We start from the raw sequence: 23,047 nt of genomic DNA on the forward strand, positions 1-23,047 counted from the left end.
TCACTTGACATGGTCACGACCTGATGATTAGCTGAACCATGACAGATTTTGAGTTCTACACTAGGAGGGTCACTCACCGATGGCGTAGAGCTCGATGTTCTCATCCCTCAGCACCTGGGAGTTGGTGATGATCTCGTCCTGCGACTTGCCGTCAGTAATGAGCACACCGATCTTACGCGAGTCCTTACGCAGTCCCACGTTGGTCTTGAAGTTGTTTGTGAGGATATAGTTCAAGGCCATACCTACAGAGAGACATTTGAGAGATTGTTTAGAGGCCCAGTGCAGTATATTATTTTATATCATTTCCACAAGTTGGAATAATACTGTGAAATTGTGAAAATTATGATAATGCCATTTTAGTGTAAGAGCTGTTTGAAAAGACTGTTTTGGTGGGATGGAGTTTTGGCCTTCCTGGTGACATCATCAGGCGGTAAATTAGTTAATAGACCAATAAGAAAGAGAGTTCCAAACCTCTCTGCCAATAACAGTTAGTTTTCAGTTTTCCCCTCCCCACTCAGACCACTCTCAGACAGTCCTAGAAAAATGATTGGTTGAGAAATTGCTCTTTGCTAAGAAGCATTTAAAAAATTTTTTTTTTACCATTTTCATTTAAAACAATCACACTGGGTACTTAATTGTTAGTCTGAAATTATTTGATATTGAGATAAAAACATCTGCTTGGACTTTTATCATGATTAAGTTAAGTGAAGTTATTTTAAGTTAAAGTAAGTTAAGTTAGCTTAGGTTTTTTAAAACAGATGACAGCTTGGAGTTATCCCTTCATTTGATGATACGTCACCTGTCATGGTGTTTCCCCCTTTGTAGGGCAGGTCAGCCACAGCTTTGAGAAGCCCGTCACGGGTTGGGTGGGCATTCAGATGCCACTCAGTCTTGGGGTCTCCACTGTACTGAACCATACCTGGAGACACACACAACACAGCATGAGACTATACCTACCTCCAATCAAAGTGATTGTTCAGAATATAACATTGATTTTCAATTATGGCATCAACTCCAGATCAAACTCAATCAAGTTGGGTGATGAACCTATGCCATCGTACACATTGCTAATGGGATTTGATCAAAAGAAAGATTACCGATCATGACTCTATCAGGGTCGATGTCAAAGACACCAACGATGCGAGCGATGAAGGCGCGGATGGTTTTGAAGTTCAGACGGCCAATACTCCATGAGCCATCGACCAGCAGGATGATGTCAGCCTTGGCCTGGCTCTTACACTTGGTTTCTGTAAGGGGTGGAGGAGAGGGCCGTGAAAGGGAGGCCTGATACCATGGACACCCCTCGGATGTGACCACTTAGTACAGTCCATGTAGTGTGACAGTAGAGAGGATGTGTGTAGGAAGGGACGAGGAGAGGGGTGCCAAAGAACAATAGAATAATTTAAAAAATCAGTTTCAGACAGACATGCACAGGCAAAATACACACACCAAATACAGACATCAACAAGCAGGAGGCAGAAAAGCATTACAAATATCACAATAACTATACTAAAAAACTATACGTACTATACAATAATGTTTCTACAATATACTATCTATTGCTTCAACATGTTTTGCAGCAGTATTTTTATATTGCGGGGGGGGATCAACTATTTTCTTTCCCCTGGGGGTCCATCTTCTTTTTTTTCTGTGTATATCCAAAAAGCTTTTTGTGGCCTGCGGCTCTTCGGGATGCTTGTGGGGTTTCTGTCGTTGGGTTTGTCCCCTGCCTCTGAACAACAAGAGCAACCAGCTCACAAACGATATACGAGAGACTCCTCTCCCCGAGTTATTGCACATTCCTGCTGTGCTCGCTCCTTGACACCTGTGGGGGTGAAAGGGTGGTTGCTCGCTCGTCCTGCAGCCGAGCAAAAGGACCCAGAGTCGTTCAGACACGGAGCTATGCAATCTGCCCACTGTATCTGCAATTGAAAACAGGTTAGAGGAGAAAACAAACATTTACCCACTTTCTTTACTGCAGCATGGAGAAACAGGTGCTTGACGATGTGTGGGGGATAGCCCCTCGTAAAATGTGTATCTGGTTATATATGGAAGCAGTTTGTTTGAGTTACACATCGCGGGTAAACAAAACGCTTGTAAGCTCAATGTAAGTCTATGAGACATTCCCCAACAAAACCACCTGTCATCAACTGAGACGGTAAGACACTGTAGAGGAGTCTTAACGACTTAAGTCTGGTCATGGTGCGGTGGGCAGTGTGTCACTGTGTGTCAGTGTGTCTGCTCCCCGTTACTGAGAGGAATTTCGGGCCAAGGTCAGCAGCTCTCTTAGGGTCTTTTATGAGAAACATTTTCCTAGCCGCATAGAGCTTTGCTCCGCGGCAGCTCGGGTGCACTGCATACTCTCCTGGTTGTAAAACATCTCTAATTAAAAGCAGGAACGTTTTTTTTTCCATAACTATTTTTTTTATTTGCGAAGTAAAAATGAGAAATATTAACTTTTGCATGTCAGGAAGGATTAAGGAAGAAACAATATGGCTGCTGGGTCAAATGGGCACAGTGATGAGAAATATTTGTTTGTGGCAAAAGATACACAACATGTTTGGCACGCTGAACGTTTGGAGTTGTGGGGGAGTGCAAGTCATCACACAGTGGCACTGCAAGAAAAAGGAGGTCAAGACATATCACCCATAATTAATTGATCCTACAAATATCATAATGTCTTGCTTATCACCATGCTGTGATAAGTATCATATGCACCATATGAAATTTGGTACCCTGGTTCAGTTTCCTGGAGCGTTTGTGAGAATTCTACAGAATATGTTTTGCTTTCACGAGACCAGAAAAATAATTGTTTCTCGTGCGATTAGCAAGACGCACATTCTCCATGACGTTAGCGAGCTAGCTTGTTTATAACGGGCCAAAAAGTTTCACCCGACTCGCGCTGTCGCGTCACAGTACCTGGTACTCTGGTCCTGGATCTTGGACCCGCTACTCACGCAGGTCCAGAATTCGTTTCAGCCAGTGTTCGATTGCGTTTCGCACATGCTTTAAAGCGTGATCAGGGTACCAAACGCTCCAGGGATTTTTGAAAGTGCCTTTAACATGATATGAGGCAGAAAATAGGCCATTGAAGCCAAACAGCTACAAGTGATTAGAATTGATGGCAGTGTGATGTGGTGCTTTATTCCAATGAGTTTGTGATGTGGATTAGTTTAGACAGACACATAATTCCCTGTAATGGGATGATTAGCGTCATACTCTAACTTGCAGTGGGAAAGCCGGTCCTGTGCTCTACTAACGGATGGGAACAGAGATGGGCTGTGGCTGGGACACTGTGTGTCTGTGGTTTGGTCTGTGTGTCTATCTGAGTGGTTGTTCTGTGGCAGCCTCCAATACGGCGCCCTATTCCCTATATAGTGCACTGCTCTGGTCAAAGCTAGGAAATTAGGTGCCCTTTAGGATGCAACAAATGTCTGTTTGTCTGTAGTCGGTTACGTTATGGTATTGTAAGGTTTTACCGTTCCAAGGTTCCAATGGGACTTCGGGTGCATCGGAGAGGGTAGTCTTCTCCTCTCCAGCCAGTGCAGCAGAATGGCCTCCATCAAACATTCCAAACACTGCTACAGAGTACTTGGTTCCGGCCCTGATGAGATGGAGAGATGAGATTCAAATGACTATAGTCAATAGTAGTGCACTATATGGAATAGGGTGCTATTTGGGATGCAGAAAATGTCACAAGGCAGAAGACTTCATGTCTGGGGTTATAACTTCCTGTCTCTCACCTGAGCTCCTCTAATACCACAGTGTTGTCATAGGGCCCAACCAGCAGCTCTCCTAGGTCGATATCATTGCCACTGGGGTGGAATGTGACCTTGTAGCCACGCACATCTCCAGGGGCTGCGTCCCAGGAGACTCTGAAGCTGGTCTTGCCAGGGTCCGAGGTCTTCAGGTTTCTGGGAGCTTTGTAAGGTGACACTACAAGGGGACAAACAGAGCAAACATATCAGTTCAAACTCATGAAGAAAGATCGTAACTTCATCTTTGGCAAAGCTAGTCATTTTTCAATGAGATCAGCCAACCCACATTCCAGTCAGTTTCTCATTAGTCCATAATACAAGTCTTGAGTCCCAGCATGGGTCCCAAATGGCATCCTATGCCCTATAGAGCGTACTACTTTTGACCAGAACCATATGCACATCAACAGTAGTGCACTACAAAGGGAATATGGTGCCATTCTGGCATCTAAGAACCCAATGTCATTCCATCTCTCTCTCTCTCTCTCTCTCTCTCTCTCTCTCTCTCTCTCTCTCTCTCTCTCTCTCATATATATATTATTTTATACCTTTATTTAACTTTGTGTTAAATATATGTGTGTATTAACCAAGTCTCTGAGGTGTCCTTAGTGAAAGATACCTGCCCCACTCCCACAGTGTTTCCCACTGCACCCTACTGTCTCTCATCTCATGGGGTTGAATTATGGACCAACGTACGTGTCGTTCCTACTCCTTGCCTTGCTTTTCCTTCTCCCCGCTTGTAGATGGGGTGCACTGTGATGTCATAAGTGGTCATGGGCGTCAGTCGCTTCAGCACAGTGGAGGTGGAGGTGCCAGGAACCTTGGCGAACATCTCTTTGCCGCCATCGGTGGGTACGTATGTCACTCTGTAGTTGATGACTTTCCCCGGTGCCGCCATCCACGTTATCTTCATGCTTCGCTCGGTCTCATCGGACACAGTCAGAGCCTTCGCAGCAGCAGACACTGAGGACAGAGAGGAGGAGAATGTTCGATTCGTAGCGAGGATGTTGAGAAAAATGATCTAAATCTGTTTATCTTAAAGGCCCAGTGAAGTCAAAAACTTGATTTTTCTGTGTTTTAGATACAGTTGAAATCGGAAGTTTACATACAATTAGGTTGGAGTCATTAAAACTCGTTTTTCAACCACTCCACAAATGTCTTGTTAATTTCTTATGGCTGCAGGGGCAGTATTGAGTAGCTTGGATGAAAGGTGCCCAGAGTAAACGGCCTGCTCCTCAGTCTCCTCAGTCTCAGTTGCTAATGTATGCATATTATTATTAGTATAGAAACACTCTGAGGTTTCTAAAACTGTTTGAATGAGTCTGTGAGTATAACATAACTCATATGGCAGGCAAAAACCTGAGAAGAAATCCAAACAGGATGTGGTTTTGAATTTGGCGCCCTGCACTTTTACTGGCTGTTGTCATATCATCCCGTTAACGGGATTGCAGCCCTAAGAAGTTTAACAAACTATAGTTTTGGCAAGTCGGTCAGGACATCTACTTTGTGCATGAACCAAGTCATTTTTACAACAGTGGTTTACAGACAGATTATTTCACTTATAATTCACTGTATCACAATTCCCGTGGGTCAGAAGTTTACATACACTAAGTTGACTGTGCCTTTAAACTTTGCCACAACTTTGGAAGTATGCTTGGGGTCATTGTCTATTTGGAAGACCCATTTGCGACCAAGCTTTCGCTTCCTGACTGGTGTCTTGAGATGTTGCTTCAAAATATCCACATAAAAATGTATTTGGCTAAGGTGTATGTAAACTTCCGACTTCAACTGTATATTTGCACACTATGAGGTTGGAATAATAATGTGACATTTTTTAAATTCTGATAATGCCCTTTTAGTGTAAGAGCTGTTTGAAAAGGCCGCCAGAAATGTCAGCCTATTTTGGTGGTATGGAGTTTTGGCCTGCCTGGTGACATCACCAGGCGGTATAAGTCAATAGACCAATAATAGACAGAGTTTCAAACCTCTGCCAATAACAGCTAGTTTTCAGGTAACATATCCCTCCCATTAGGCTAATCCAATTAGGACCCTTCACTCAGACCGCGACCAGACAGTCCTAGCAAAATTCTGTCTTGAGAAATTGCTCTTTGCTAAGAAGCTATTTTTGTTTCTTTTTTTGCCATTTTAATTGAAAACAATCACAGTAAAGTACTTAAGTGTTACCCAGAAATGAATTGATATTTTGATTTTAAAAAAACAGCTGCATTGGACCTTTAACTTTGCCTTTCCCCTATTGTGAATGAAGCTAAGCTCCATAGACCATGTAATAAGGTGCATTTGTTCCACCATTTCGGCACACAAGAATAGTCAAACCAAAGGCAATCCTTCCAAACAGTTAATTATCCCAGGAAAAAAAGTCAGACCACTAGTCTTCATTTGTTCACTAGGAGGATTGTTATTGGCGGAAAAACACATGACCTCCAACTTCTCAATGTGTTGATTGACCTGAATGAACCTGTAACCCTGTTACCGGAGATCCATTGGTTCCGCTGTGCGAACGTAATGAGGTAAGCACGGATATGAAAGGTGAGGTCCCCTGAGAATGTCTCGAGGTTATTTACTGTTCAAAATATGCTTGACTTGGCCTGCCAGAGTCAATGAACTAAATTACGTTCCATATCTACAAATGTCTAATCAAACCATCTCACTGGTTCCTCAAGTGTTTGAGGACATTTCCATCAATGTGATTTCCCATGTGTAGGATAGAGTGATGTGTGTTGGATTTGATAGTGTGTCTAAATACTGCTCCCACGCACCCTAACAGCAGTATACAGGACACATTACACCATGTGCCAACAAATGCATGATTACAATTTTAAAAATCCCCTCCACAAAAGTGAGGTTATCTTAGATTCTAGAACACATAATGCATAATAACTGTCACCACCTCTGCTTTCCACTGCAAACCACAGCTTAAAAGGGAGTCTTAGAAATGACCTTTTTCCAAAATACCCGACACCAAGACAAAAGAGTTCCAGAGAGTGAGGATGATGAGCACTGGAATGGAATATTTTCATATTTTATCAATTTGTTTTAAAAAAAATCTCAATCTTGGCACTGGCATGGTGCTATTGTATGAAAATATATGTGATGGCCCAAGGAGAGTTTCAAACCGTTCGACAGATCTACAAAATGCTTCATGGATACATCCAAACCGCCACAACTAGCACCACTTCAGTGACTCATTACTTTGGTAATCCCTAGCAGTGATGAGACATTGATTGTGTCCCAAATGACACCCTATTCCTTACTTAGTGCACTATTTTTGACCAGGACCATATGGGCCTTGGTCAAAAGTGTTCCACTGTATGGGGAATAGGTTGCAGTTTGGGATGCTACCATTGTGTCCACCTCTGACGTCCAACACTGAGAGCCTTCCCTGGCCACAGACAGAATGAACGGAGGGTGATGTGTAATAAGTCTTACCATCGGTGGTCTCCTGTCCAGTCAGTGGGTCCCCGTCTCCTCTGCCGTAGGATGCCACGACAGACACCTGGTAGAGGGTCTCAGGTGTCAGACCATCCAGGACAGTGTTGGTGACATCTCCAGGGACCGTCTTCTCCCCTGACTCGTCACTGTACAACGACTTCCAGTGGATCCTGTACATCTTCACGTTTCCAGGGGCAGCCGTCCAAGACGCAGCAAAGCTGGTGTCCGTTACGTCGCTGGTGACAAGGTCCTTGGGGGAGCCCAGTTCTGAAACAAACACAAAGGGGAAAAAAAGATCAGATTTCTGGGTGAGGATTTGGGAGAGGATACGGGATACAATGGTTGGTTAATGAGAGTCAATGAACGTTCCACCACACTATCCGGATAGGCCCTTATGCACTTCTCAGGAAAGGAAGAGAAAATGCTCAACTCTAAATCATCTTACATAAACAAGTAAAAAGGGTGCTTAGAACCGTAAACAATATGCACTTTTGCAAACAACATAGACATTCAGTGCCTTTGACAAATCCCCACAGCCCAGCTGTATCTAAGCATCCATTTTGACTGACTGCATCTGGCCAATGGCACTACTCAAAATGGAAAGCATTGAAACCCGTGTCCAGAGGACAGCATAGTTAAACAGCTAGTCACATCAATAAAGACAAAAGAGCAGCAGAGATACCACATATCTACCTCGGATGACAAACATGCCTCGCACTCCGACTGGACCTGTGACATATGGGCTGACTTATAGGAGACTCCCAATAAACTAAAGGTCAACAGTGCACATCTGCTTCATATACTGGATGGATGGAGAAAGTGAGGGAGGGAGGGAGGACACTGACAGGAGCTATGGGTCTATGCGAGAGCATGGTCATGTTGTGGGTTCTCACCACTGTTCCTAACTGATAAAGCAGACAAGGGAAGCCGGTTTGCCTTCACATATAGATTTGTTTCATTAAACAAGACCAAAACTAATTTAATGTGCTTATGGCTTCATGTTACTGCAAAAAGACACATGGAGCTTATGCTGCACAGAGCCAGCAGTCTATAGGGACTAAAGACATGACTGGGGTTTGTGAATGGAGGTGACAATCTGCATCGCCATTGTATATGTTACATTGGGCGCATTCGTTTTGCATCACTCTGTGCCACTGCCGGGCGGAGTTTGCTCCTAAGGGCGATAGCTCACCGACCCTGGGAACCGAGCGATGCAAAACAAACTCACCACATTGGTCATGAGTTGAATAGAGGTAAAACATTGCATAGCAGTACAAACTCTGTCTGTTTTTGATAATAATGAAACATGTCTGGTCGAGTGATCTAACTAAACAATGTAACTACAATGTAACAGAGAGTAGCCATTAGACATACAACACTTCACTTTCTGCCAATGGACATATTGGGATTGTAATGGATATTGCACTGCACAGTCAACCGATTATAGTGGACCACAGCCAGTATTACCCTCCGAATACAAGATGACATTTTCATGAATCATCAAAACCTGTGTTCGGTACATAGTGTGGTGGATCCGAGACAGAATCTATTAATCGTTTTAGGATAGCCCAGAGCAGGACTACTGGTGGATATTTACTGGTAAGACACGTGACCAATCTAACAACGCGAGCACATCGCGCAGATTCTGACTTAAACCATTACCCTTTGTCCGTTTTCTCATCTTACCACTGAAGCCAAACAAGCTGACCGATAAACGCAAACGTCCGGTTCCCCATCAAATCAACATGTGAACATGTGTCCTCTTTCATATTGAAAAACTAACATATGGAAGTACTGTTATACCTCAGGGGGGAAAGAAAGATTTGGGTTTTTTTTCCTGACAAAGAATTGTACAGGGATAGATGTTAACTTTAAGCATGTGTTTAATTTTATAGATCAACAAGTAAGCTGCGTCTGATTTCAGGAAAAGTCTTTCCAACTGCCACGCCAAAAAGAATCTATCAAACATAATATAATCTGAAGCAACCCATTCCAGTCCCGGCTAAAATCTAATTTCCTTCATTTTACTGGACATGTACTGCCTCAGTCCACATGGGCAGGCTCTCCGTCTCCACCACAGAGGCACAGCAGCAGCCACTGGCATTGGCTCTCACTTTCAATGTCTGGGAGGGAGTCTGGAGGTTTTCTAAATATCAAGCCACAGGCGGCTCTCGCAGGGAATCTGGCGCTCGGCGGCCCGGCCTGAAACCCACTCAACCCTATTATAAGGCAAAACTGAACAAAACCACAGTAAATTCAACTCGCTTTCTTTTAAACACTACACTTACCATTTCTCTCCAAAAAAAACGATCCACTATTTTGGCTTGGAATATTTTCTGAATAAACAACCATGTGATTTTACGGCTGCCTGCATAACATTGAATAACAATGTTAAGCCAATCAAATGAGTCAATTGTTGAAACGTAACAAAATATATACACTATTGTTCTGTTCTATTTTATCTGCACTCACTGTAGCCTTCCAACACCAGGCAGCATTGATTTTGTTCAGGCCGTTGACATTCTAAATAGCCTTGACATATCAAGCACGTTGCAATCTCCTCAAGACTCAAGACAAAACTCTAACCATCGGAGAAATCTGCTGTGCATTTGTATCCAGCACTGATATTAATCCAAAAGAGCCTAAAAGTTCACTACCACAGTCAAAACAAGCTGGAGCTTTAATGTTTGAGGTTTGAACCTTGCTTTCAGATTCTTTAGACCCTGGTCCAATAGAAGGGAGAGTGCAGGTCCTGAAGTGCAGTCTGCCCACTACATGTTTGTCTTCACGCCATCCCTGAGGATCAGTCAACAGCAGCTTGAATCCTTTATAAACTCTGACAAATGCCAGATAGGGGAGGGAGGAAACGTTCAGCTCAATGCGAGGGTGGATTCTAAGGTGCTATCTATCCTAAAGGAAGACAACTACAGTATATAGCTACAGAGCCTGAGTCCCAGTAAGAGTAAACCACCTCTTGACTAGGCCTGCAACCTCCTTTATGCTCGTTGTTGATTCAATTTCCATGCCTCGCTTTGGTTCTTTTTGATTCCCGGCAGTCTGGGCTCCTCGTCATCACCACTCCCTGATGAAAGTGGATGGGGAGTGCTCAGTATGGAGGCGGCCAGCTTTTGCACAGCATTGAAGTATTTTCCCAGGTAACACTTTCCATGCGCCGCCTCTGTCTTTAACATTCATTATCTCACCACTTTTCCTTTTTCATTTGTTTTCTTACAATTATTCTGTCCTCCTCCTACCACATCGAAATATTAAATTAGTAGGGGGAAAACATACAGTGTGCTCCGTCGATTTAAAAAGGAATGAAAAGGAATGTGAACTCCAAGTCAGAAGTCATCCTTTTCCCCCAATAGGGACTGGAGCTGTGCTGGAGTGTGTTGCGGGTCAAACTGGACGCTCCACTGAAACGGTCACTCCCACAGGCAGGCCTAGGGTACGGCCAAAATGGCACCCTACTTCCTATACAGTGCACAAGGGTGCCATTTGGGACGCAGTCCGGAGCCGGGCGAGGGTCCACTACCCCTTAAGTGTGTCCAGGCATAGGGCCTGACAAATAATCACAACATGGACTCCCCGGGTCAAATGTACTCCAAATCCCCACTACCTCACTGGGGCCAACATTATTGGAGTTTGCTCTGTTTATAAGGACTTGCAGCTAGATACTGTACATATTCATCATTAAAGTACGTGCCTTCTACAATATATCACTACGGTTCAGTTTTGTTTTAGGAATTCACACAACATTGTTACAGTGGGAGAAATTGCAACACACCAAATCCAGTAATTCCCCTGTTTTCAGTTGGGAATTGAACCATACCATAGGTTCTTCCCAGTGGTTGAGTCCCTAGCCTTCCAGTGGAGCCCAGCACAAAGTGATCAGTGTGTGTCGGCTTGGTGGCGTGAGCGAAAGCAGAGAGAGTCCCAGATGCTGTGTCAGCAAACTAACTAACTCAGAGACTCTGCGACTCCTCCACGTCCCTCAGGAGAGAAGAAAGTCTGCCAGCAGGGGGCCCGGGGCCTTCCCCAGTCGCCCCGGCATCCATGACAGGCTCAGACACGTTCAAGGACCATGGCCCATTCCCAGTCACACCAAGTCAAGGTCCAGTCAAATATGCACCATTGTGCAAAGCCTGGAGACGGAAGGCTGGCTAACGTCAAGCTCTTGGCATTTTTTTTTATGAATGTAAAAGGGAAGGATTTAGTGGAAAAGGCAAAAGGGATGAGATGTTCTCAGTTTAAGACTCCTCTTTAGCTCCTTCCTACTGCATTGCATGTGTGACTGTTATCAAAACAGTCTAATATCGCCTAGTGGTTCTGCTTTATGTCAGCTCTGATGCTACTTCAAAGTCCATTCCATTGAAAATGGGCCACAGTGGCAGGTAAAGAACTAGGTGAGCACCACTGGGTGTGATACAGTATCTGTGTTATTGTGGCAGCGATCCGGGGCAACCAGCTTGACCGCCAGCCAAAACACAAGCACACAACATGATCTCCAGCCTCCAGAGGGATGGAGCTGAGCTGACTAAAACAGCTATAGGAAAACCAGATGGCTGACTCGCTGACTCTCCCTCTCCCTCCAACCCAATTGGTCCCAGGGATTCGCACAGTGAAAAAGCTGAAATTCGCTACTTCATTCATCTGCTTGCTCTGCCCTTAGATTTAGCCTCACATTGAAGTTGTATACCATGTTATTTTCAGGACAACCAGGGCTACAAGTAGAACACAAAATTTGGCATAAACAGTTGCATTCATGAGTTTTATTGACAAATGTCAATGAACAATAAGTTTCTGCCAAGCAAAAACATGATACAAATGTATACGAATACTAAAAGTAGAGGGAAAAAAATCTCAGTTGGAAATTAATATCCAGCTATGTGGCGTTTGTGACAGCAGCTACACTACCGGTCAAACGTTTTAGAACACCCACTCATTCAAGGGTTTTTCCTGATTTGTACTATTTTCTACAATGTAGAATGATAGTGAAGACATCAAAACTATGAAATAACACATATGCAATCATAAAGTAACCAAAAAAGTTGCAATGGACATTAGACAGGTGGAAATTTGTCCTTTGGTCTGGATTCCAAATTGGAGATTTTTGGTTCCAACCGCCGTGTCTTTGTGAGACGCGGTGTGGGTGAACGGATGATCTCCGCCTGTGTATTTTCCACGGTAAAGCATGGAGGAGGTGGTGTGATGGTGTGAGGGTGCTTTGCTGGCGACACCATCTGTGATGTATTTAGAATTCAACGCACACTCAACCAGCATGGCTACCACAGCATTCTGTAGTGATACGCCATCCCATCTGGTGTGGGCTTAGTGAGACTATCATTTGTTTTTCAACAGGACAATAACCCAACATACCTCTAGGCTGTGTAAGGGCTATTTTACCAAGAAGGAAAGTGATGGAGTGCTGCATCAGATGACCTGGCCTCCACAACCCCCCGACCTCAACCAAATTGAGATGGTTTGGGATGAGTCGGACCGCAGAGTGAAGGAAAAGCAGCCAACAAGTGCTCAGCATATTTGGGAACTTCTTCAAGACTGTTGGCAAAGCATTTCAGGTGAAGCTGGTTGAGAGAGTGCCTAGAGTATGCAAAGCTGTCATCAAGGCAAAGGGTGGCAATTTGAAGAATCTCAAATATAAAATATATTTTGATTTGCTTAAGACATTTTTGGTTACTTCATGATTCCATATGTGCTATTTCATAGTTTTGATGTCTTCACTATTATTCTACAATGTAGAAAACAGTAAAAATAAAGAAAAACCCTTGAATGAGTAGGTGTTCTAAAACTTTTGACCGGTAGTGTATGTGAGCTTATTACAGTATTATAGACATTGTGTCCTCAGATTTCCTATGATCTTCTATGTAGACGAACCCCTTACCTTCTAACGATTTTTGTGTGGCTTGTGAACATTATATAGCAAACCAGAGCGTGTTCGTGAAAGTCACAGCTCATCATAGTGGGGTCATAATAGCTTGTAGTTCAAACCGTTCAGACTTTACATACGTTTTTGTGAGAATAACTGTTTTTCGGGATCCGCCCTTGTCTCACAAACACCACTCTAGCTGCACTCCAATGAAACAACTCTCTGCTTTATACCTTCCAGTGTGGTTCCTTTCCCCTCCAGAGGGTCTCCTAGGCCAGAGGAGTAGCGTGCGCTGACCGCCAGATCGTACTCCGTGCCAGGCTGCAGGTCCTTCAGAAGGGTGTTGGTGTTCCCTCCCTTCACCGACACCTCCTTCTTCTCGCCACCCGCCGACGGTCGGAAAATGATACGGTACTGGAGGACGCGGCCCGGTGCCGCCGCCCACGAAAGCCTCATGGTGGACAGGTTCTGGTCAAAGACCTGTAGGTCACGAGGAGATCCCAGCGCTGGGAGAGAAGAGGTGGGAAAAGCCACACTGTCAATGAGGAGCCAATCAAAGTTGAAGTTGTTGTGGGTAGGCTATGGCATATGACCAATTAGCTGAGGTGTCCAGTATAGCCTGATTATAGTCTGTTGTTAGACAAGACAGATTGTAAATACCACAAGTCTTCATTAATGCAAATCTTAAGTCATATAATTACAGAAACCTTTAGATTTTTGGAAAGGTACGCAGTGGATAGCACAATAAGGGCAACATTGTGAAGAAGATTGAGGTAAAAACACAAATCCATCTCTGAAACAGATGGGTGGTGAATGCCAAAGAGGCACAGGCTGGGATACGTTCTACCCTTTCAAAGGCTCTGGAAGTAAACAGCTGCCTTATTTAAAGGAGCTGGAACATCCGTGGGCACTAACTGCTCTGAGAGCTGATAATCACTCAGAAAAATGTGGCTGCCGTGGTGAATAAGAGTACATTTTTGTTTATTTCCCCTTGTTCCTTTGGCTCCGACGCTGTAAACTACAGCATTACTGGACACACACACACACAAACACACCTCCGGTATGCATCGAAAAAAAATCCCCCCTTAGATTGCAACCCCTTTGTGATGCCTTTCCGACAAAAATCGAATGACACAGTAATTTGGGGTGGAAAATTAGCTCAGTAGAACACGAAGTTGAAAAAAATGAACACTTTGTCGGAAACAAAAGGCAGGCATGTTCAGTTCACACCCCTGGAGGGATGGTATAAGGGAGTAGGATTCCTAGCCTCAGTCCCCAGCATGAAAGGTCTCAAATAGCTTTTCTATAACATAATTGGCTAAGACGTTGCAAGGCAGAGGAGCCCTAGTCTGAGCACAGTGAGGGACTGCGATGTAAAGCTATACTATTAAGCAAGTGCAGAGATGCCTGTTACATAAGCAGAGATCTAGTCACCTTCTTTGGTGGTGCCATCGATCTTCATCTCAGCACCAGTGCCTGACTGGTACTCTGCAGCCACCATCACGCGGTACGTTGTCAAGGGGAAGAGCTCTGGCAGCACGATGGTGGTCTCATCGCCGACGGTGGCTGTCTCTAGTCTTGTGCTGTCACCCCTGACTGGTACGTAGGTTAGACGGTACCGTACCACCGCCCCTGGCGCTGCCGCCCACGACACCCGGAAACTGTCTGTCGTTTCCTCTGAAACCCTCAGGTTACGCACTGGTCCTTGTTCTGCAACAAAGACGGTGGGATTAGAGGTCATAAGGAATTTAGAGGTTATACAAATATTAGAACAGAAGTTAAGGCATTGGCATCAAATTCTTTATCTGTTGGTCTGACGGTGCTGACCATCTAGTGTGGTCTCAAATCCATTCAGAGGGAAGCTGTCTCCTTCGGTGTACTGGGCAAAGACGTTGACCTCGTAGTGGGTGAGGGGCGTGAGGTGAGGCAGCAGAGTGGTGAGCATGTCCCCGGGCAAGGACATGGACACAAAGTCCCCGTTGACGTCAGCAGCAGGTCTGAACTGGATCAGGTAGGACAGGACATTGAGGGCATCGGTCTCCCAAGTGGCTCTGAAGCTCCTGGCGGCAACCTCAGAGAAAGTTAACAACCTCGGTGGGAGTAAGCCTGGAGGAGATGGTAGATGACTACACGTTAGGTCACAACACTCAGGATGCGTCCCAAAAGGCACCTTATTCCCAGCCTCCCATAGGGCTCTGGTCAAAAGTAGTGCACTGTATAGGGACTCAAGTGCCATTTGGGATGGAGCCTCAATAACACTCAAACATCTCTATTCCATTAGTGTATTGTTTTCTATGTGTACAGTTCTTTATGTTGTCATAATAGATTATTATGTAAGGAATATATCATGAGTAACCAAACCTTGTGTGAGTTACGCAATACACTGGCCATGTAATGCAGAGCGACTAATATTTGGTATTATATTTCCACATGCAAGTCATCTTACTGCCCTGAGAGGGCAAGAGCTTTTACATGTGTGTAACACATTGCTAAACAGAAGATGATAACTTTGAAAAAGAGTATTGTGACAGATGTAATTGCAAGCATATGTTGTATTCACTCTTAGGATTTTCTCTTCTACTTCTCAGGTCATGGACCAACAAGACCAAGGTAGAGTGGAGTCATTTTCAAGAGTTATTCTCTCCGAATTGTCCAAATAGAAGCAGTTGATCAAAACTACATTGATTAATAAAGTGTAGAAAAAATGATTTTTGCCACAATTCATCCAATTCATCAAATTACTCATGTATAGTATGTCAAAACATGGTTATTTGCTCAAAATCAATAAATCAAAAATGTAAAAACTGACTAATGTTTCGGATGTAAGTTATACATCGGAAATCTGTGCTCCTTGCTTGCTGCCATATGGCGTTGTATGATACTGTCTGTGCCAGATGTTAGCTTCACACTTTACACACTGTTCGAATCTCATCACAAACAACTTTAGCATTTGAGCTACTTTGCAACTACTTAGCATGCTAGCTAACCTACCCTTAACCCTTTAACCTAACCCCTAGGCTAGCAAAAAATTGGAATTCGTAACATATCATACGTTTTGAAAATTCATAACTTATTGTATGAATTGCAATTCGTAAAATATTGTATGAACTGCAATTCATAACATATCATACGAATTGTAATTTGTCACATGGATGATGACCTTCCACAAATTAATACATACCATACGAAAAGTAACATATCATATTCATTTAAGTGCCCCGGATTTACTTTTACTATGTAATTCAAAGAATGCTAGCATTTATTTTTGTATTGCAAACATACTGTATCTAAGACACTTCCATTAACATCTTAGACTTTGGAAATACTGGGTGCTGGGCCATTATCTCCATTGAGAATATATGGCATACACAAATGTTCCCCATATTTCTTGTTTGCAAGACATTCTATTTAGCTCAGAAATTCCTTTACTTACTGTAGCCTAGCGGTTTGGAGAGTTGGGCCAGTAAGCGAAAGGTCGCTGGTTCAAATCCCAGAGCCAACTAGGTGAAAAATATGTCGATGTGCACTTGAGCAAGGCACATAATCCTAACTGCTCCAGGATCGCTATCAATAATGGCTGATCGCTGGCTTTGACCCCACTCTCCGAGGGGGTCTCAGGGGGAGTGGGATGTGCCAAAAAAGAAAAAAAAAAGGGTCCTACTCACTTTTCTTCTTGATGTTGAGGAGCTCCTGCTCAATCCTCAGGCAGATGGCCTGGGTGAGTTCTTTGGAGATCCTCTGAAAGGCGTCAAAGTCCTCCACGGTGTACACATGGGTCTCCACAGGCTCGGTGGCAATGGCTTCCAGTTCAGACCTCACAGCGTCCTTCACGCCCACGGCAAAGATCTCAACGTCTGCTTTCTTCAGCTTGGTGGCCGGGTCCTTGAAGGAGTCGGACGACTTCCCGTCTGTGATGAGGATAGTGACGCGGGGGACGTTTGGCCGTGATCCTCGGTTGGTCAAGAAGATCTTCTCCCTGACATAGGTCATGGCCCTTCCGGTGTTGGTGGAACCGCCACGGTAGGGGAACGTCCGGACGGCGTTGACCACAGCGCTCATGTCGTGGTGGGTGTTCAGGTAGAACTCAGTGTGAGCGTCCCTGCTGTACTGAACCAAGCTGATCTGAATCTTGTCCTGTCCGATGTCAAAGGAGTTCACCAGCACCTCCAGGAAAGCTCTGACTTTAGCGAAGTTGGACAGTCCGATACTGTACGAGCCGTCGACCAGAATGACAACGTCAGCTTGCACGTCTACTCCAAGAGAACATTCTAGAAGAGGACACAAAAACATCTGTCATGTCATGACAAAATCAGACACTGAATAACTACAACAATGACTGACATACAGTATGACTTTAAGATATTGTTGTAGAGTATACTCACCAAGGGACACTTTGACTGGCTCAGTCTTCTCCATGGTTATGATGGGCTCACTGGGGGTCAGGCCCTTGAGGGCAAACAGGCTGATCTGGTACTCTGTGTCTGGAGACAGGCCCGTAACCATCACTGAGGTCTGGCTGGCGCCCACGTACAGCTCCTGGCGCTTGCTGCCGGCCATCATGGGGATCAGCTGGAGCTTGTAACCCGAGACATCTCCAAAGGAAATGTCCCATGTCACCCTCATAGACTTGGAGGCCATCTCCATGACTCTGAGGTTTGATGCTGGTTCAATAACTGTAAATGAACAATCACAACAAAGAAATCACAACGGGAATTTGTTAGGAAGTGATCTTCCTCTCCCTAGCTGGAAAAGTTTTGATCCACCCCCATTAATTCCTTCATCTCTAATCATTTCTTCAAAGTTTATCCACGCCAAAAACCACTTCCAACATTTGAGTCGTAAAACTGCATTTTACCTTCCTCTCCGCTGACGAGCGAGTTGAGTTGATCGTCCACCCCCGAGCACACATGGGTAATGAGCTCTTTCTGCACATTTTTGATAAGGTCAAAGTTGAGAATATTATAGACATGGGTCCTGTAGGGGGTTGAAGCCATTTGTTTTAGCTCGTCCTCATCTGCTCCTTTGATCCCTAAATTGGACAAAGAACAAAAAAGTGGTGTAAAATGTATATGGTCTCTTATAAAAACTGGGGGAAATGTTCCATATCACCATTGTAATTCTGATCTCCCGACAGTTTCAGAAGGTTTACTCATTCATAGTTAAAACCAATAAAGTCCAAACACTCCTTGTTAAATTCAATGGCGGCACATGAAAATGATTCCGAATGTAATTGCGGCATAGTTACTCAGGTTCTTATTATACTGAATAAAACAAGTGATCTATGAAGATGTGAAATGAAGCAAGAGGTCTTTCCTTCTTTTCCACTTTTAAGAACAACCAGCTGGATTCACTATGGAATATATACATTTTTCAACAGGCCATGTCATAACTTCAGTTGGAAAGAATGACAACATGGTCAAAATGTTGTGAAACCCATTTCATACCATTATTAACTTGTAGGTTTCAGGATCCTTTACGTTGTGATATGAATACGTCAATTTACTCTCGTGACTATAGAATATATATATAGACGGGATTAGCAGTATCAGTAAGACATAAACAGGGTTAGATGACAAAAAGGTAGCCTGTAGTCACATACCCAAGGTGAAGATCTCCACCCCCATGTTCTTAAGTTTCTTGGCAATGTTCTCCACAGGGTCTTGAGACTTCCCATCTGTGATAATCATGGCCACCTTCGGAAAGCCTTTCCTGGCACCGTTTGCCTCAGTAAACGTGTTTTTCAGCAAATAGTCCATGGCCTCACCTGTAACAAAGTGGCATGACGTCCCTTTTGGTTATAACATTGCTCATTCGATTCACTCTACCAACCTCAGAGAGTTGTTAATGACGAACTACGGCTTTGTCAGTTAGTATTATGTTATGATTGTGTATTGTATAGCCAGGCACTGTACATGGGATGGGTAAGTACCTGTCATGGTGTTGCCACCCTTGTAAGGCAGTGTGTTGATGGCTCTGAGGAGTTCACCCCATTTCACGTGCTGGTTGAGGTTAAACTCTGTCTTGGTATCAGTGCTGTACTGGACCACGCCCACCCTGGTCTTGTCTTCCCCAATCTCAAAGGCACCCGCCATGGCAGAGATGAAGTTACGGATGTATTTAAAGTCTCTTCCAGCGCTCCATGAACCATCAACTAGGAACACCAAATCTGTGATGGCACTGAATGAGCACTCTGAGAGAGAAGGAGTGGTAGAGAGAAGGAGAGAAGAAGGAAAATGAAAAAAGTAGCATAGACTGGAAAAAATGGGAGAGGCAAATTATTTGAGCTGAGGAGAAGCATGTCCTGTTTCCGTAGCTTTACAAGTCCCCGATAGCTGTATCATTGACCAAAGAAAACAATGTGAAGAGTGCTGCTGGGCAAATGTATACAGTGAACAATGAAAGTAGCCTCCAGGTGCAAACTTTGGTCCAGGCGTTTTAACATTATTGTATGAAGAAAACAAGGAAAACTACCCTCTTAACACTCATATACTAGACAGGAACTATGGAAAATCAATTCATATTTCTTATTGGCAAATGCAAATGCTCAGATAGGACCCTAAGGTGACGAGGAAAGAATGCAATAAAAATGTTGATGTTATAGCCATCCCTTTTGACAGAATACCAAAATCAGCGCTGTATTCATCAGGCTCTTCATCAGACTTTTATTTGACGAGCCAGTGGTCATTCACCATCCTCACGAGACCAGATACCGGGTTAGGGATAGTGGCATCAACAGTGCAGTCAAGAATAATCCGATTGATATAAGCCCAGCAGCCACCATCCAGCTCAAATGGTTATATAAACTATTAGGGTGATACTTTGAGATGTAAGCCCTCATAGCGGGTACAGTCTTTGGGAACACTACGAAAGGTGAAGTGAAGGTGAAGGTACAGTGGGTGAATAGGGGGTTACCTGGAAGGTATTTTCCAGGTATGACTTCTGGATAGAAAAAACGTCTGAGAGAGAGGTTTTCCCCAAGTAGCAGTAAGCATGCTGGGGGAGGCCACAGTGCTCTTGTAAAGAGCTGTATCCATAACGGTTTCTACTTTTCTCAACCTGGCTGTGTTCTCTTCCAGGTCCTGCCCCCTGACACAGGTGTTAGCTCCACACCACTGACCCCCACACTGAGCATGTGCAAACTCCTTCACTTAGCATGATTGACAGCCTGACTATGACAGGCAGCAACGTTATGATCTATATTTTCGAGAAAAACTGATTTGACTATACAATGGGGCATTGAATAGAATAATATGTGGAAACTCCCTCTACTGTGATGTCGACCACACACCAACGGAAAGAGACCAGGCACAATAAGAGAAATGTAAAAAAGCCTATGAACAAACTGGAAAATGTTGTTAACTGTGAAATGTCAGAAAAAGAAAAGGACAATGACGCAATGGACTTACTGACTGAGTCTGTGACCTGTGGTTTCCTGGGACCTCCTTGTGCTGTGCCACTTGATTGGACTGAAACACAAGCAATTAGACAAAGAACAATGTGAGTAAAAAAAACAACGAATAAATATATTTAACCTTACCCACAACACCTTAATGTGAAAGAGTCAACTAGTAGCATGGAGGGGGGGGGGGGGGGAATGTATTCTCGAATTTATACATAAATATATACTTTGTGTATACATTTGATGAGGTTGTCTCTAATAAAATCAAATCCATTAGGGGTCACAACGAGCAGGCAGGCGAAGCCAGCTCCCAAATTATAATGGACTGATGCAATTAGTTACGGCAGTTTTCTCAGTAATCTCTAAAGACCCGGACTGGGCTGCTTAGGACTCTAGCATCAGAACTAAGGACCGGTGCCAAGGAGGCTTCCCCACCAAGCAGTTCATATTACATTACAGCATACTTTAATCACTGTTAGACTTGGGAGAGGGGTTGCCTCTGTGTTAGGGCCATGGATTGTCCTTCCTCTTTCTATACATTTGGAATCATTCACCAGTAGACTAAATCCTCAAAAAAGTTATACAATTGCACCATTGAGAGCATCATGACTGGCCGCATCACCGCTTGATACGGCAAGTGCTTGGCATCCGACCGCAAGGCACTACAGACGGTAGCGTGTACATCACATCAGTACATCACTGGTGCCGAGCTCCCTGCCATCCAGGACTTCTATACCAGGTGGTGTCAGAAGAAGGCCCTAAAAATTGTCAAAGACTCCAGCCAACCAAAACATGGTCTGTTCTCTCTACGAACGCACGGCAAGTGCCAGCAGAGTGCCAAGTCTGGGACCAAAAGGCTCCTGAACTGAGCTTCTACCTCAAAGCCATAAAACTGCTGAACAGTTCATTAAATATCTACCTGGACTTTCTGCTTTTTACCCCTTACTTACATGTCAATCAATCACCCCAACTACCTTGTATCCCAGTACACTATCATGGTACTGGTACTCCTAGTATATAGGCTGTATATATCCTCGTTATTGTTATATTATTATGTTACTCTTTTCTTTTTATCTATTTGATAATGTTCTTACTTTTAAACTGCATTGTTGGGAAAGGGCTCTTAAGTAAACATTTCACGGTATGGGACAAATACAATTTGATTTGAAATAAGAGGCGGGGGGCGGGCTGTGTCCCAAAAGGCACCATATTCCATATAAAATGCACTACTTTTGACCAGGGCCCATAGGGCTCTGGTTAAAAAAAAAATGTGTGCACTGCATAGGGAATAGGGTGTCATTTGGGATGCAGCCTCTGTGATAAAGGCCATGCAGTGATTCAGTGTCATTCCTCTCTCTAGTCTGAATCAATCACCAGTAGACTAAACAAATGTCTGTGACTGTAAGTGACTCACTTCATTCATCAGTATAGTCTACATAAGATGTGAAAGTAAACGACTCACTTCATTCATCAGTATAGTCTACATAAGATGTGAAAGTAAACGACTCACTTGTGAGCTGTCCTGAGATGGGCAAACTTTCCTCTGACCCAGAGTATGCAATGATTGTTACTACATAGTCCTTGTCTGGTGTCAGATCTGTGATGGAGGTCTTAGTGGCAGTGGCAGGGAGGGATACATGTTTTGTTGGTTCGTCTATGGAAATAATACAGTTAAAAGTTAAAAGTTAAGGGTTAAGGAAATTAACAATTCTGAATCTCAAAAATCAAGCAATTTATGCCTTAACAATCTTAGGAGTTCAGTGCATGAAATTTTTAATATGTGGATCCCATATTGAATTGGTGAAAACAGGAAATGTAGGTGTTTTGTCATGTCAATGGCAGTGATTGCTTGCTACACAGGTAATGTTGCAGTAAAGGTAGTGAAGTTGAGAGAGATGGCCTGCAGAAAAACAGACCACTCACCTGTGTCTGAGGCCACTTGTATCTTGAATCCCTCTATCCGTGTTAGTGGAACATTCCATGTCATTTGTACTGTGTTCTCATTTAAAATCTTAAATCTCAAGTCTGAAGGTGGTTCAACTGTGAAAAAGAATTTGACAATGTTAACTCCAGCTTTTGCAAAAATAAATGTATTTATGATTAAACATAAGGTGTAGGTAACACATATCCCAACAATCAACACTTCAAGGTTGAAGTTATCCGATTCATTGTTGGGGCAAACAGCAAGAGGTGACAAGGCAACATAACATTTGAGACGCGAGCAGCCATTTTGGAGAAAAATTACATTCGTTTGAGCTGTCCGACCACAGTCAACAACTCAAGCACATACAATATAGCGAGGAGAATAACAAAGGGTGGAAAAAAATAGATCCACGGGCACAATGACTTTTGTTTACATTGACTAACTAACATTTTGCATGCTGATAAGGTCATGCCTAAACTGAGTCACCTGACAAAAACATATGACTTTCATAAAACTTGTGGAAATGGATTTTACAATGGAGTCTTCTCATACCTCATATACCATGGTTGTGTAAAGGCCGACATGCAGTCATACATAGCCTTCAGTACATTGTTGCTTTTGATTGACCCATG

General features: G+C 43.7%; 1 protein-coding gene across 4 annotated transcripts in view; it reads right to left on the reverse strand.

Annotated features, from left to right (window-relative positions):
* The window catches only part of LOC139407012 (collagen alpha-1(XII) chain-like), a 91,801-nt gene that overhangs the window by 62,082 nt on the left and 6,672 nt on the right, over window positions 1-23,047 (reverse strand). For all 4 annotated transcript variants that reach the window (XM_071150255.1, XM_071150254.1, XM_071150253.1 and 1 more), the window contains exons 3-20: window positions 22,415-22,531; window positions 22,002-22,145; window positions 20,499-20,558; window positions 19,022-19,282; window positions 18,692-18,856; window positions 17,948-18,121; window positions 17,475-17,765; window positions 16,758-17,360; window positions 14,920-15,198; window positions 14,527-14,802; window positions 13,326-13,598; window positions 7,203-7,472; window positions 4,452-4,718; window positions 3,744-3,936; window positions 3,480-3,604; window positions 1,098-1,247; window positions 800-919; window positions 78-242 (exon numbers count right to left, since the gene is read on the reverse strand). In XM_071150255.1, coding sequence (XP_071006356.1) covers window positions 78-242; window positions 800-919; window positions 1,098-1,247; window positions 3,480-3,604; window positions 3,744-3,936; window positions 4,452-4,718; window positions 7,203-7,472; window positions 13,326-13,598; window positions 14,527-14,802; window positions 14,920-15,198; window positions 16,758-17,360; window positions 17,475-17,765; window positions 17,948-18,121; window positions 18,692-18,856; window positions 19,022-19,282; window positions 20,499-20,558; window positions 22,002-22,145; window positions 22,415-22,531 — 3,933 coding nt within the window. The remainder of the gene's footprint in view (window positions 1-77; window positions 243-799; window positions 920-1,097; window positions 1,248-3,479; window positions 3,605-3,743; window positions 3,937-4,451; window positions 4,719-7,202; window positions 7,473-13,325; window positions 13,599-14,526; window positions 14,803-14,919; window positions 15,199-16,757; window positions 17,361-17,474; window positions 17,766-17,947; window positions 18,122-18,691; window positions 18,857-19,021; window positions 19,283-20,498; window positions 20,559-22,001; window positions 22,146-22,414; window positions 22,532-23,047) is intronic.

This window comes from Oncorhynchus clarkii, chromosome 4 (assembly GCF_045791955.1).
Source record: "Oncorhynchus clarkii lewisi isolate Uvic-CL-2024 chromosome 4, UVic_Ocla_1.0, whole genome shotgun sequence".
NCBI classification, from domain to species: Eukaryota; Metazoa; Chordata; class Actinopteri; order Salmoniformes; family Salmonidae; genus Oncorhynchus; species Oncorhynchus clarkii.